Below are 16,104 nucleotides of genomic sequence, written 5' to 3' on the forward strand. Positions count from 1 at the left end.
TGTTTTCCCTCTCACCTGACTTCTGTCTGTTTCACTTCCAATCACCTTTTCTGCCCAAATACACACAAAAAATTAAATAGCTCTTCCTGGAAGGAAAGGGGCTAAAAGTAGTGGTTTGAAGTTTTAAATTTTTTGTGCTTTTATCTAAATCCCAACCTGCCCTCAGCACAGTAGACTTCTCTACATCTTTGTAAAGCACAGAATACTTAAAAATCTTACTGGGGACAATTTTAAGCGTACACAGTAGACAGAAGAATATAATCAACCCCATGTGCTTATTGCCAGCTTCGACAGTGACCAGCTGCTGGCCAATCTCATACCATCTACAGCCTCTTCCTTTCTCTTGTGTTATTTGGAAGCAAATCCACAGAAGCTTTGGACATGGTGTATTGACTCATGTGTGCACTAACACCTCAAATCTCTGTATTCTGTTTCAGATAATTGCCTTTGATGAGTTAAGGACAGATTTTAAGAGCCCCATAGACCAATGCAACCCTGTTCATGCGGTAAGTAGCGGGTACTGGTGAGGGGAAGGTGCTATCACCCCAGGCTACCCAGGGCCTGGGAAGGAGGGCGAGAATGTGAATGATTTGAATGCGTAAAGAACATGCTCACCCTCACTGTGCCTCTCTACCTGGCTCAAGGTTGTGGAGGAGCCTTCTCATTCTTGAAGTGTGCTGAGGTCTTGAGATATGTTGCAAATCAGATGTGACTGTCCCAGTAACCCAGGGGAGTAGTCTACTGTGCTGTGGCACTTGAGTCCTCAAAGCCTGGTGCTCATGTGTTTTGGTTACTCATCCTTAAACAAGGAAAGAGGCTCCATGTTGGCCAACATGCTTGCAGGCACGTGAGCACTATGAGCGGATGTCCGTGCCGCACTCTTCACTTGGGCACCAAGTGGAGATGTGGAGGGTGGGTTAATGCACAAAGTCCCTAGTGCCATATCCATCACCCAGAAAGCATTCATCTCAGGTGGTTCTGTGGGCCTGAAGTCAGTTCACCTCTGCCTGGAGGATTTGGTGCAGTCTGATTGTCCTGGTCTGGGTTTGGGATGTGAAAGGCCACCTGCCCCGGCATGCGTGGCTCCTGGCATCTTCCTGCTTGTCTGGCTTGGCAGGCCCCACATGCTGCCCTTCCCCTGTGCCCTGGCTATGCCTCCGACTGGGAGCTTCTGAATGGGTGCTGGGTGGGGATGGGTGTTTCGGCTGTTTGTTTCCCTGGTCAGTGTAGTCCATGTCCCGGAGCCAGAGACCAACCCTGTATGTGGACAGAGCCTTTTCCAAACTTACACCAGACCTGCACTTCTGAGTTCAAAGGGTGGTGCACACACAGTTCATTCAAGTGTGTTTCTCAATCCACATTCACTGGGTCTGTGTGTAGTTGAAGTTCCTTCCAGGCCATGGTTTCCAGCGCTGAGGCAACTTTTTGCCTCTTGAGTAGCTTTGTTGACCTTTTCAGCCAGAAGTTGTAGAGAGAACAACAGGCTCTGCTAGCATGATACCATCTTAGCTTGGAAGGTTTATGGCGTCATTCAGCAGGGACAAAGAGGTCTCTTCTCCTTAGCTGCAGGCCCTATGAAGAAGGATATGCTTTTAGGGAGGTACCAAAAGACCATATGGAAGAACCAGGATTCAGTGTCCCTTTCTATAAAGTAGAGAGTTATTACTGGAGTTGTCATTTTTTTGAGTTTTTATTATATGCTAGGAACTTTATATACATAATCTGTAATCCTCACAATAATGCTGTGAGACAAGCATCGTTAACCCAATTTATAAACCACAAAATGGACTCGTTTGTACAGGGATTTATAGCTTATGAGTGCTGCAGCTAGGACTTGAACCCAGGCTTGCCTGTCTCCAAAGTCTCTCATCCTACCATCTACCCTGTGTTGCCTCTTTAAGAGACCTGATTTTATGATATCTGAGGCCCGCTTTGGCGTCATATTTTTTGATTCCATGAAATAGAGACGAACTCTTTCAAAGCAAATTTTAATGCAAGTTTAAAGAACCTGCAAGATCCACTTGAAAACTTGCTGTATTTCATGAACTTAGAACTATTAAAAGCCATTTTGTTTCCATCTACCAGCCTCACCATGCATCCGGAATAATTTGGATCTGTCAGGCCTGAAAGGTTTCACTTTGGGTCTCATGTCTTTCTGGATGTTTTTGTGTTTGGCCCCAACATTACACACCTGGCCTGTCAATATCTACCAGGTGCAGTGAGCGGCTCTAGTCTGAGAGACAGCTTCATTTAGGAATGCCAGGGAAGACAAGAACCTACTTTCCTTCCTTCTAATTGTTTGGGCTCAAATTAATAGGCAGCTCACTTAGAACACCCAGAGCTTTCTTGTCTGTTTCCAGGGCAAATGCTAGGGAAGGAATTTGTCCTACTGCACAATTCTATCATGCAAATTCCATGCTGGGTTGCAGGTGATTGGTGAAACCACGAAATATTTTTGTGGAACCCTTTCCATCTCACCATGGCAAAGAATAAGGAAATTTAGACAGAATAAAGAAAAGCAGGACTAGTATATGCTCCCCAGGGAGCTTCTGTGAAAGGTCAGTGCAGGAATAGAATTTGCACATAGTAGGTGCTCCATAGCTATTTGTCGATTAAACAATAGGTGAATATTGAAGTGGTGGCATAGAAGTTAAATCTCAATTCACTTTTTTTACTCCTATTATTAAAGGCATACTTCTAATTAGTAAACTGATTAGTTAAGGAGCTTGGGCCCTATGAAGCTCATGGACAGAATAAAGACTCTAGGTGCCCCATGGGGAAAAGACTCTTGTCTCAGATTAAAAACGAAAACAAAAACAAATAGAAACCCTAAATGGAAGAGTGCTAGACACATTTTCCCAGTTCTTACGCTGTTACTCCCTGGCAGGAAGTTAAATGCTTCAGATGCCTCATTTAACTCTTCTGCGAGCTCTTAGACCTCTATAGAGCCCCCAAAGCAGCATTTCAGACTCAGGCGGCTTAAAAAAGCTACTTCACTGATTGGTGACTCCAGCCCTGGAAGGACTTGTGTGTCACAAATAATTGCTGATCCGTATGATGTGTCTGTCAATGAGGGCATGAGGCCCATTTGGATTTAAGATGCCCTGAAGCTGTCGATATTGTTGGACCCTCTGGGATGGAAAGGAGGAGGAATGCTCTGTTTTACTCCTCATTTCTCATGTTCCCCCTTCCTTTTACCAGCTGGGCATTCAGTATTACTTTAAAGTAATGGTAGATGTTGTCCTTCAGAGGCTCTGGCTTGCTGGAGAAGTAGCTAGTGCGTGTCTTGTAGCATTCCCTTTCGTGCGTGCGTGCACATACGTATGTGTGCTTGCGTGTGCACACGTGTGAGGAGGATGCAGTGTGTCTTTCCAGCCATGTGGACACTAATTTGTCCTGATGTGGGCTCCTTCCTCTGGGCTTACAGGATGCACAGGAATCACTATATTTATGATTTAATTAGGGAAATGAAGTGTCCCAGCCACCTGTCCTTTCCAGATCCACGAGGAATCTCATTACCATTCCATCTACGGCAACCAAATTGCCTCAGTAATGAAGCACCGGGAGATGCCACAGCTGTGTTCAGTGTGGCTTTGGAAATCGCTAAAGTCATTGAAGGAAAAGGGAGGCAACGGCATTTAGTGCATGATGTGGGCATCATCACCTGCCCAGCCACGGGCCATCAGCTCATCTTCCCTTGGCAGTGAGCCAGGCCTTGATAGACTCGAACTTCTTAAAAAGCCTTAGCCTGGGGGCATCATTGGTGTCTAATTTAGTAGGGAGATTACTTCCTCCAAGTAGACTCACTTTAGAAAAATAAAACCAGCAGGCGGAGAACTTGTCTACCTTAGATACTAATGAGGGCACATACTGTCTTCGAGACCTAAGTGGGAAGGCCTCCTGGGAGGGCCGGCTGCAGGCTTTAGGATGCGCCATGAACATGAGGTACCATTCAGCAGTTTGACCACCTTATGTATACGTGGAGGCTGAGAGAGACTTTGACTGTAGATAAAAGAACAGAAATCCGTGCTGGACTGAGAGGGAAGGTGAGCCCATGCTGTTTGCTGGGAGAGTTCTGTTAAGAGCAAATGACCATGACAAGGTACAGGGAAGAAAGTCAGAAACTGTTAGAAAAAGCCATTGGGTGGGAGCATGCTGGCCATGTGCCCAGGAGGGCTCTCTGGTGGCTTCTGCCTCCACTATTGGGGCTGATTGCGGGGCCTTCTCATGCTGTTTTAGCAGAACCCCTAACCTCCCCTCTCGTTTCTTTCTTGTGCATCCTGATAGAGGGAACGGCTGAGGAACATCGAGCGTATCTGCTTCCTTCTGCGAAAGGTTAGTGTGGCAGCTTCATGCCGAGGATGGAGGATTGCGTGGTGGTGGGTGGGCACACAGTGAAAGAGGCTGGTGAGGCTGTGCCTGCTCCAGTCCTGTCCACCAGGGAGGCAAATGGTGGCAGGGAAAGGGGGAGGTGGGAGCAAGTGATCAGTTCTTTGGAAACCTCCAGAGACAAGAGGAGCTAATTAAAGGAGGTGGCCATCAATCAAAGTGTCAGGACAGCACTGGATATTTGCAAGTGCCCTCTGGTTGGAGTTATAAGCTCTTTATCTTTGCGTGATGATGGATGGCATTTCCAGCTGCTATTGCCACAGAGCCTTTGTTCCTGTCTGGGGCTGGGCTCAGGAACACTCCCCGCCGACCTTGGGAAGTTTTTAACTAGATGCTGCGTTTCCTTTGAGGTTGCAGCCTGTCACGCAGCTTTGCAATTTGATTGTCAGCATCACTGGGAGTGCTGGATGGGTGGGATGAGGCAGTGTTACTAAAGGCAGAGTCACGTCATTCAGAGAGTTGCTCTGAATGGATGGGTAGTACGTTACAGCTTCCCCAGACTCATTCAGGAAGCGCACGTGGGCACACACAGTTCAAACTTGGTATTTAGCATAGCTCTGTGCCATAGCTGGGGGCCCCTGTGTCTCTTTCCCAAAAAAGTGTGTGCTTTTTGCAGCAAAATATGGAGAACGGCAACTTGCCGGTAAAATAACCAAAGGACATCCCTAACCTCTGTACAGAGTGGATGAACTACAGGCCATAAGAAAGCCATCTGTCAGCCCAAAAGGAGTTTTTGAGCCTTACATGAATAGGACAGAAATAAAATGTTATGCCAACATTGATAAAAGGGGAAAATACTTTGCAAGCTTTTAAAGTTTTTTCTGTATTTCAGTAATGATACCTTTCATTGAGAGAGAGCTTAATCAAGCAGCCAGTTATTTTTCTAGCTAATTACTTGTCTTTTAATATCTTCTAAGAGAGCCAGTGTGTTAGAATCCCATATCTTGTATGATACAGCAGGGAAATATGCTTGGATAAAACCTATATGTGAAAATATTTGTGATCCAAGGGATAAAGAATGATTAGGAAAATAACATAATATGAATTCGCAAATTTATAAATTATTTTTCCAGATAATATCTTGGAGACCCATAACCTGCTCCAGCCAGTACTACTTTTTTCTTTTTATACTTTAAGTTCTAGGGTACATGTACACAATGTGCAGGTTTGTTACATATGTATACATGTGCCACGTTGGTGTGCTGCACCCATCAACTCGTCATTTACATTAGGTATATCTCCTAATGCTATGCCTCCCCCCTCCCCCTACCCCACAACAGGCCTTGGTGTGTGATGTTCCCCACCCCGTGTCTAAGTGTTCTCATTGTTCAATTCCCACCTATGAGTGAGAACATGCGGTGTTTGTTTTTCTGTCCTTGCGATAGATTGCTCAGAATGATGGTTTCCAGCTTCATCCATGTCCTTACAAAGGACATGAACTCATCCTTTTTTATGGCTGCATAGTATTCCATGGTGTATTTGTGCCACATTTTCTTAATCCAGTCTATCATTTATGGGCATTTGGGTTGGTTCCAAGTCTTTGCTATTGTGAATAGTGTTGCAATAAACATACATGTGCATGTGTCTTTATAGCAGCATGATTTATAATCCTTTGGGTATATACCCAGTAATGGGATGTCCAGCCAGTACTTCTATAGTCTCTGGTTTGTTCTTTAAGACTTGACGCCTAAGTGACATAGAATGGATCAAGACAAAATCAAAGTTTTGCCTTTCAGACTCCAAGTTGCCCCTTTTTCTCCCATCCTGAATATACCATCCTGTATTCTCTGGCAGAACAATGTTCCATATCCATCACCTTTTATCCTTGCTTATTCTTTTATGATGCTTGACCACTGACTCCGGCCAGGCAGCAGGCAATGGCCAAGGTCCTGTGGCCCACAGACTTGTAGCCCTGGACCTTTTAAAGGTCAGAGCCAAGGGTATGAAAGTAAGCACACGATGCAAGAATTAGCGTTACTTTTTGCAGATTTGCATATTGTTTGCGTAAGTTTCTATAAACAATAAACTGAGGCATTTTACTCCAAGGAACACTGTACTCTACCTTTTCCTGCCTTTTGCCCCTTTCATTTGTACATGCTCCTTCTTCCCATGTCACTGCCTCTGCTGCAGCTTCTGGGAGGTCAAATGTAGTTGCTGCTCATGGTCATGGAAAATACCAGGGAGAAAAGGTAGACATCAGAGGACATGAGACAGTGACTTCAAGACTTTAGGTGTTGTGGCTGCGCGATCACACCTTCTGCAGCCAGACAGTTTTCTAGCTCCCACGGGGAGTGGCACTGGAGTGGCCAGCACCTCTTCACTAACTCAAGGCAGAAATAAACCATGTACCTACAACTTTATTTATTTATTTGAGATGGGATCTTCTCTGCCACCTAGGCTGGAGTGAAGGGGTGCAATCCTAACTCATTGCAGCCTTGAACTCCTTGGGCTCAAGTGATTTTCCCACCTCAGCCTCCTGAGTAGCTGGAACTGCAGGCATGCACCACCATGCCTGGCCGACTTTTTTATTTTTTGTAGAGATGGGTTCTTGCTTTGTTGTCCAGGCTGGTCTCAAACTCCTGACTTCAAGTGATCCTCCCACCTTGGCCTCTCAAAATGCTGGAATTACAAGGATGAGCCACCATGCCCAGCCCAGCTTTCTTTCTTTCTTTGTGGGATCTCCCTCCTCCTCCAGTCCTCTTGCCCTAAGCACATCTACTTTTAACAACTGGTCGTTAGTTCTTCTGTGTGCCCTGGATATCTGAGATTGTTTTCAGTGATGTCGTCATTGTTACAGGACCACCAGCTTCGTACCAGGACCACCAGCTTTGCACCCTTGCACAGTAACAGACCAATACACTGAGACGGTGGGAGTTGCAGCAGAGAAGGAGCTTAATAATTGTATGGCAGCCAAACGAGGCACGAGGGAATCTCAAATCCACCTCCTCGAGAAGTTTTGGGCTGGGATTTTAGAGGGAATTTTGGTGGGTAGTGGGCTGAAGAACTGGGGGTTGCTGATTGGTTGGGACATGGGAGATGAAATCATAAGGACGTAGAAACTTCATTCTTGTACTAAGTCAGTTCCTTGGAAGGAGTCCGCAGACTGGCTGGTGTCAGTGGGCCTGATGGAATCAGGATCTAGAAAATATCTCAAATGGGAAACCTGAGGTTTTTTAATGTTAAAGATGTTACCTATAGATGTTAGGACCTTGTGACAGAGGTGATGGGACTAAGCAGTAAGTGGCTATAAGGAGATGGGCTATAGGGCAAGCTGGTTAATGCTTAGTTATGCTTCTGTTTAAAGCTTATGCTTTTGTTAAAAGTCGAGCAATTTTGTTTTATTAACTTTATGAGGATGATTTCAACATAATTTCTTTCCGAATGTAATTTCAAATTACAGGTGCTTCTGTCTGTCCGGCCCTTGAGGTCTGGCTGTAGCTCACATATTATTTAGCTTAAGTTGGTAACACTATTCTCGCAAAGGCATTTAGGTCCTGGGCACGCAGTTCTGTCTTCTCTCACTAGAATGCCAGTTCTGGATGGTCAGCAATTTTGTTTCGTTCACCATCATGGGCTGTGACATAGAATGTAGAGGAACGCATAGCCTACTGAAGGTGCTCAGTGAGTATTTACTAAGTAAGTGAATGAATGAGTGCCAACTTTCTGGCACTTCTGTCATCTAAATCTTTCTTCTTGGGAACACTAGCTTAGTCAATAATCTTTCCATTTCTTCATTTCAGTACTGTCCGTGACATACTACAAAATTTACATATTTTACTATATTTACTCCTTATATAAGATTTATAGGCCAGGCTCAGTGGCTCACACCTGTAATCCCAGCACTTTGGGAGGCCGAGGTGGGCAGATCACCTGAGGTCGGTGACCAGCCTGGCCAACATGGTGAAACCCCCACAAATTAGCCGGGCCTGGTGGTGGGCGCCTGTAATCCCAGCTACTTGGGAGGCTAAGGCAGGAGAATCGCTTGAACCCGGGAGGTGGAGGTTGCGGTGAGCAGAGATCGCGCCATTGCACTCCAGCCTGGGCAACAACAGCAAAACTCTGTCTCAAAAAAAAAAAAAAAAAAAAAAGATTTGTATTTAAAAATTGAATTTAACTCAATATTGTATTCCTTATTGACACAGAAGATCTCTGACCTACAGTTTCTTCAGTCCGATTTTCTTCCATAATGCTTATACCCTCTGCCCCCTTGTAGTCTGTATTTCAACCATCCTGATATCTGCTCTCAGCCAATTCTGGGACTTTTATATTTGGAAGGTTTTGGTGAAGTGTGCAAACTTCTGCTGCTTCCAAATCCTGCCTCTGCCCTTATTATCCGTGTAACCCACAGTTTGTGCCTCAGTGTGACTGTAAACTAGGGGTAAAAATAACAAGACCTTGCTCATAGAGGTGTGTGAGAATTAAACGAGGTAATATGGTACATCTGGCTTATAAGTGTGCAATGCATATTAAATGTTATTATTATCATCCTGACCCTTAGATTCTACCTAAAACGCTTTATAACATCGCTAAGCACACACTTGGCCAGCTGAGATAATCCTCGGCTGGTTGCACCCCCTCTTAGCATCCCCTCCCATTTTCTTAGGTAAGTGCCGTTTAGCGTTTGAGCAGCATCACAAGGTGGGCCGGCCTGGGCCTCCTCCCTCCTGTCTCTCCCATTTTGAATGGGCTTCTGAGTTCCGATTCCCAAGCTGTGAGCACATGTTGGGGATGGCGGGGAGGGTTAGTGGGTCTAGTTAGCAGCACCACCTTCTGGGAAGTGCACCTTCCAAGAATTTCTTGGAACTAGCCTCCTAAACACCCTAGAATGTGATGCATCTCAGCAGCTGATTGTTGTTAAACCACCTCCTCAGCTTTCTTGGGAGAAAGGAAGGGATTTTCAAAGTGGATCCATTTTTAGCTCTGTAATTATCAGAAAATGTGTTCTTTGGGTAATTGTCTGAACTGCAGGATTCTTGTGTTGACTTGTGCTCATGATTCATTTTTTTGTGGCAAGAGCCACTTGCCTCTTGAGCAGCTCTCCCCACCAGAGCACATCATAAGCTCTATGGGGCCCCTACAAAGTGCAGGTTTGGGAGCAGGAAGCATCCCAGAAGGCAGAGGTTGGTGTGACTGCTGCTTTCGGGCATATAAAGTGTTCTTGTGGGCAGGAGGCTGACTCCTGTTGCATCTGCAAGTTTAGCGAGTGGTTCGAGGAAATTAACTTAAATGTAAGCCCAAATGATTGGTACGAGAATAAGGAGAAACGTGCTTCATCAGTGGTAGTCATCAAACTTTGGGACTGGTTGTGAAATGTTCACATCCCTTAGACCAAGTTAGTTATTTTTATTTTTATTTTTTATTTTTTGAGACAGAGTCTCACTTTGTTGTCCAGGCTAAAGTGCAGTGGCACGATCTCAGCTCACTGCAACCTCTGCCTCCCAGGTTCAAATGATTCTCCTGCCTCAGCCTCCTGAGTACCTGGGACTACAGGCATGCACCACCATGCTTGGCTAATTTTTGTATTTTTAGTAGAGATGAGGTTATGCCATGTTGGCCAGGCTGTTCTCGAACCCCTAACCTCAGGTGATCCAGCCTCCTCGGCCTCCCAAAGTGCTGGGATTACAGGCGTGATTACAGGCACACCACCCCTTAGATCAAATTAGACAAATTAATGTCTGAGATGATTTTGAGTTAGACTGAGGCTGCCCAACATTGGGGACATTTAGTTGCATAGTTTGGGATGTCCCTTCTGGCTTGACAATTTTGTGATTCTCCAATTCATGTCCCAATTTCCCCAAGGATTTGTCCAGTCCCACTGCAGGTTTTCCCTGACATTTGTGAATATAAAAAGCTGTAGTGGGTGGATTATTTTCATTCTTCATTGGGCATTCTCATCACCACATGGAGGAGAAGGGTGTGTGGGTAGGGTTTGGGGGTGAGTGGGCTGTTGAGTTCATTGGAGAGCCTGGTGGGAAGGGGTAGGTGCTCCAGGTTTAGTACCGGAAATGCAGTGGTGATATGACCACAGGTGTTCCCACTAATGGGCACGTGTGTCTGTTCCTTGTTAAAGCTTCCCAGAGCCACAGCTCTGTGTTACGGAGGAGTTATGATGTGAAGTGAGGCTGCCAGTAGCAGCCTGAACCCACTGCAGAAATTCCATGATGTGGTTCTGAAAGCAGGGGTTGGAGGAGATGGGGAGTGGATATGACACTTTTGCAGTGAAAAGTCAGTCTTGTTAAATGAGGAGATTGCATTACTGTTAATGCTTCCTTACCCTCCCCTCTCTCCAGGACTGTCTACATAATTGTCAGGGCCTGGTGAAAAATGGCAATGTGAGGCTCCATGTCAGAAACTGATGCCAAACATTTAACCAAAGATGGAGCCCTTCCCAGCTCAGGGCCTTGTGCAGCTTGAAGCAACTCAGCCTGGTCTCCGTGACCTTTGCATTATGATTTTGCAGTTCCTCTTCCTATAAGCAGAGTATATTTCCTCTCCCCACTGATAGTTGGCTCTGCCAGGTGACAGGACTTGTCCACTGCAAAGTGGGCAGACGTGGGAGTGTGTGTCAAGGCTGTGAGAGTCATTGGATATTCCTGTTCTCCCTTCTGAAATTCTGTCATTGGCAAGACCAATGCACTGGTTCAAGGAGGATGAGAGGCATGGGGAACCTACCTGAGCCCACCTGTATCTTAAGGCTAAGCCTGCTAGAGCCAGTGACTGCCAACCATCCTTTAGATGGGTGAGCAATTATAAATGGTTATTGTTTTAAGGCACTGTATTTTGGAGAATGGTTTGTTACATAACATTCTTATGGCAACATTCCTGACATGCATGGATGTAAAAAGCTGTAGTGGATGGATTATTTTCATTCTCTCATTGGGCAGAGTATCTTAGCTCTTGGTACCTCATTGATACCATAAGCATGTGGCACTTCTATAAGGGGAAAACTTTTTTCTTAAAGTGATTTTATTCTTTGCCAGAATTCAGCCATTTGTTGACTCTACAAATTTACAAATAGATGGTTTCAAGCTTTGTCCAAATTTCTTTGACCTAAGTGGGGGCTACTAAGTACATTTATAAACCAGAACTTAGAGAAAGATCCATGTTGCTTTGGTGCACAGTGTTTGTCATGTGCTAACAACCAGGAAGGGCAGGGCGCAGTGGCTCATGCCTGTAATCCCAGCACTTTGGGAGGCAGGAGTATTGCTTGAGCCCAGGAGGTTGAGATCAGTCTGGGTAACATAGTGAGACCCCCATCTCTACAAAAAATTAATAAATTAAAATAAAATTAGCCAGGCACGGTGGTGCACATCTGTAGTCCCAGCTACTCAGGAGGGAGGGTGAGGTGGGAGGATCACTTGAGTCCAGGAGGTTCAGGCTGCAGTGAGCCAAGGTCATGCCACTGCACTCCAACCTGGGACAGTGTAAGACCCAGTCTCTAAAAACATCTGGGAGGAATGGAGAAGATGGTGCCTTTTTTTTCTAATCACTGGCACTCCTTGCCACAAGGGATTGACTTGATTTCAGTTCTTTTTAGCTGTTAATACGGTTCTTCCTACAGGGCTCTGGAGGGAATGGCATATTTTAACTGAGGGACATGATACAGTGAAAAGGGATACGTAAACTCAAAGGCAGTTGTGTGGAGTGCCTTAGAGAGACCATCCTTGACACAGAAGTTTTCTAGATCAGAATTCTCTGTTTCTTGGGAGGATTTCTAAAGCATGGAAATAGTGATGCTGACTACTGTATGCCTTTAAAAGTATTAACTCCTTTAATCTCACAACAACCCTATGAAGTAATCATTATTAAAAGCCACACTTAAGAGAAAGGGAAATTGAGGCTTAGAGAGGTTAAGTATATATCTGAGAGTCTCCTATTTCTTAAGTGGTAGAGCTCAGATTTGAAGGCAAGCCCATGTGACCAGAGTCCACATTTCTGATCACCACATTATAAGGGAGATTGTTGCTTCTTGTCAAAACATGCTCTTTAAGGACCACCGCTACAGTAACATGGCTCAGCTGTTTTAAAGGGAAGCTATGGATACTGAAACCACATAGGGCCTCAGGGAGCCTGTAAGATGCTTGGCTCACTGTTGATGGGTCCGAGTGGATTCTTTTAGGCTCTTTGTCTCATTTCATTTCACTTCTTGGTAGGGTAGTTCACCCCTGGAGGGAATATTTGAAGAGAAGTAAAAATATCCTGGAACAAAAGTTGTAACTAGTTCAGAACCCATGTCTCATGTATAATTTATTTTCAGATGCTTTCCGTGGCAAACTCCTTGTTAGTCAGAGGGAAAGAGGGAACATTTTCCTTGATGTGTAAACTGTGGTGCTGTCATGGGGTTGCTGAACCAGAAGTTGGAGGGGGCTTGTCCTCACCTCACTCCTTCCCTAGGGCCACAGCAGGCGAACTGAAGGACTTTACAAACAAATCCCTAACACATGGGCACTGGCTTTTCACTGGGGATCTGGGTAGCTGGTTGACCCTATCCTTTTTAGTTCTCTATTGTCCTGATAATAAGGTATCAAACCAGCTTACAGCAACCACCATTTATTTCTCACAAGTCCATGGGTCATGTGGTCAGTTCTGTTGACCTTGGCTGTGCTTGAGCAGGGGGGATGTTCTTCTGGTCTTGGCTGGAGCTCATTCTTGTATCTGGTGGGCAGAAGGCCATTAGCTCATCTCAGTTAGCCTCAGACACATCTCGTCCTCCAGCGACCACCTGAGGCTTGTTCTCCTGGTGTCATAGAGAAGCAAGAGAAGAAGTGGAAATGTGCAAGCACCTTTTCAAGCTTTGGTCAGCATGGGGGGACTACAAAGTTAGGGGCAAAGGGTGTGGATATTCTTCAGTCAGACCTTGCTTCCTTGATTGTGAAAATTCTATGCTAGGATCATATCAGGAAGTAGCAAATGTTAGAGTCTGCTGGTCTCCAGTATTCGTCATTAGTGGAACTGGTGGTTTCTAATTTTTTTGCATATCAAGATCACCTCTGGAGATGTTTCAACATATGTCTGCTTAAGAATCACTTCCAGAAGATCTGCTCCAGGAGTTCTTGCGAGGGTCTAGTCATCTCTGTTTTGAAAATGCCCCATGGGGGGCCACGGTAGAGAAACACTCTGGGAAGTATTTGGTGACTTGAGTGTTTGGTAGATGTTCTGGTGATTCCTAAGCAGTGCCAGGATGGCTCCCCAGGGTCTGGAGAACTGGATCTATGGAGGAGGAGAGGAGAGGGACAAGAGCTTCCACCCAGAGAAGTTGACAGCAGACAGATGTTGCCAGCTGCCGGCTCCTTTGCAGACAGCCCCGGATGAGCTGAGCCCTGGACTTGGGGAGCATTTCCACAACTTGCTATGTCCTGGCTGTGTGTGGAGAGAGCACCTTCCTCACCTGAGACACAACAGAAGGTTGGTTTTGAGATGAATTTGGGGCCGTCACAACCAGTTTCAAAAAGTAAAGAAGTCCAGCAGCCCTCATGGCAGCAGGAGGAGAAACCCTAAAACTGTCAGGGACTTTAGGATGTGTCATTGAGAGGGTCCCTAAACCTGGCTGTGCCTCACATTGAATCTGGATTGATGATTAAACATACGACTCTGAAAGGTAGATTCCCATCCGCCCAGGATAGTTAATTTAATCTGTCACCTTGGCTAGGTCACGGTGCCCAGATATGTGATCAAACATTGTTCCAGTTGTTTCCGTGAGGGTGTATTTTTTGCATGAGATTAACATTTAAATCAGACTTTAGTTATACGAAAATGACACAGGCACACACATGTTTATAGCAGTATAATTTGTAATTGCAAAACTATGGAACCAACCTAAGTGCCCATCAGCCAATGAGTGGAAAGAAAATGTGGCATGTATGCACCATGGAATACTACTTAGCCATGAAATGGAATGAAATAATGAAATAAAGGCCTTTGCGGCAACTTGGATGGAACTGGAGGCCATTATTCTAAGTGAAGAAACTCAGGAATGGAAATCCAAATATCGTATATTCTCACTTATAAGTGGGAGCTAAGCTATGAGGATGCAAAGGCATAAAAATGATATAACGGGCTTTGGGGATTTTGGGGGAAAGGTGGGAGGGGGTGAGGGATAAAAGACTACACATTGGGTACAGTGTACACTGCTCAGGTGATGGGTGCACCAAAATCACCACTAAAGAACTTATCCATGTAACCAAACACCACCTGCTCCCCAAAAACTATTGAAATAAAATTTAAAAAATAAATTGGACTTTGAGTAAAGCACATTATCATCCCTTCTGTGGGTGTGCCTCACTCAAGCAGTTGAAGGCCTTACTGGAGCAGAAAGACTGAGCTGTCCTGAGCAAGAGTGGATTTGGCCAATAGTCAGCTTTCAGACTTCACCCGCAACTTGACTCTTCCCTGGGTCTCCGGCCTGCCAGTCCACTCTGCAGATTTTGGACTTACCAAATCTCTACAGTTGCATGATCCTATTCCTTAAAATCTCTCTCTCTTTCTAAACACACACACACACACACACACACACACACACACACACACACACACACACACACACACACACACACACACACACACACACACACACACCCCTGTTGTTTCTGTTTTCCTGGAGAGCCCTGACTAATGCACTCCCCTCAATTCTGGTAAGTTCAGGTTCAGTAGGTTTACAGAGAGGCCTGGAACTGCTGTGAACTGAGCCTTCACAGCAACCCTGTGAGTTGGGTGAAATTATCTGCTCACCAGATGGTCAGTACCTTGTTCAAGGTCACCCAGCTCAGGTCTGGTCCCAGGGTCCATGTTCAGAGTCCTCAACCCTTGCTGCTTCCAATTCCTCACATTCATAGGAGTCAGTTATTTTCCATAACTTTACAGAGCTTCCTACCACTACCCTAGGGGCCAATCTCTGCAGGGCCAGCGAAAAGAATGATGATCTCTCAGGCGCCCCTGTAGTCTCCACAGACCACGTGGACCAGATGAAAGTAGGCTGGTCCCCTTACTGCATTCATCGGCAGAGGCAGAGCAGATTGTCACAGCCTGACCTTCTCAGCAATAAAGATTTATGGACTCTTGGGAGTTTTGCTATGAGAAGTCACCAAATCATTGATTGTTCTGACAGAAACAATTTGGGTTTTCATAATATCCTTCTCCTCTCATTAATGTAACAAGGAACTCTGGGATTGTAGGATGTGTGAGAGGCGGGAAAGCATATTGGGATATGGGTTTGGGTCTGTGAGTAACAGAGACCCACTGTTACCATGACTGAAACATGATGGGGCTCACTCTGCCTTGGGAAGCCTGTTCAGGCTGGAATGGGGTGGGTGGGACTCGGCCTCACAAAGCTGTCTAGAGACCCAGGCTCCTCCCGTCTTTGGAGCTGTCATTTTTAGGGAATTTCCTTGTCCATGTGGACCATGAGGACGTCACATCATGACCTCCTTTCAAGTAGCAGGATGGAGGAGGCAAGAGGAAAAGGGCCATTTCCTTGAAGGAAGTGACCCAGAAGTCACACACATCACTTCCCCTTAACTCTTTGGCCAGATCTGAGGCAAATGGCAGAATCTAGTCTTGATTCCGTGGGGCTATGTGCTCAGCTCAACATCAGGGACTTTATTCCAGAGAAGTGGGAGTGAGGACATTGGAGGACAGCTGCAGCTCTCTGTCTCACGGGGGAAGTCGGTCAGCAGCGCAGCCTGTGCAGGGCACACAGCCACTGATGTGCACTCTGGA

The 16,104-nt window shown here is 45.6% G+C and overlaps 1 protein-coding gene across 3 annotated transcripts in view; it reads left to right on the forward strand.

Annotated features, from left to right (window-relative positions):
• Positions 1-16,104, forward strand: part of CNIH3 (cornichon family AMPA receptor auxiliary protein 3) — a 137,210-nt gene that overhangs the window by 70,627 nt on the left and 50,479 nt on the right. For all 3 annotated transcript variants that reach the window (XM_058430942.1, XM_032137338.2, XM_058430941.1), the window contains exons 2-3: positions 438-506; positions 4,288-4,335. In XM_058430942.1, coding sequence (XP_058286925.1) covers positions 438-506; positions 4,288-4,335 — 117 coding nt within the window. The remainder of the gene's footprint in view (positions 1-437; positions 507-4,287; positions 4,336-16,104) is intronic.

Source organism: Hylobates moloch, unplaced genomic scaffold, assembly GCF_009828535.3.
Source record: "Hylobates moloch isolate HMO894 unplaced genomic scaffold, HMol_V3 SCAFFOLD_18, whole genome shotgun sequence".
NCBI lineage: Eukaryota > Metazoa > Chordata > Mammalia > Primates > Hylobatidae > Hylobates > Hylobates moloch.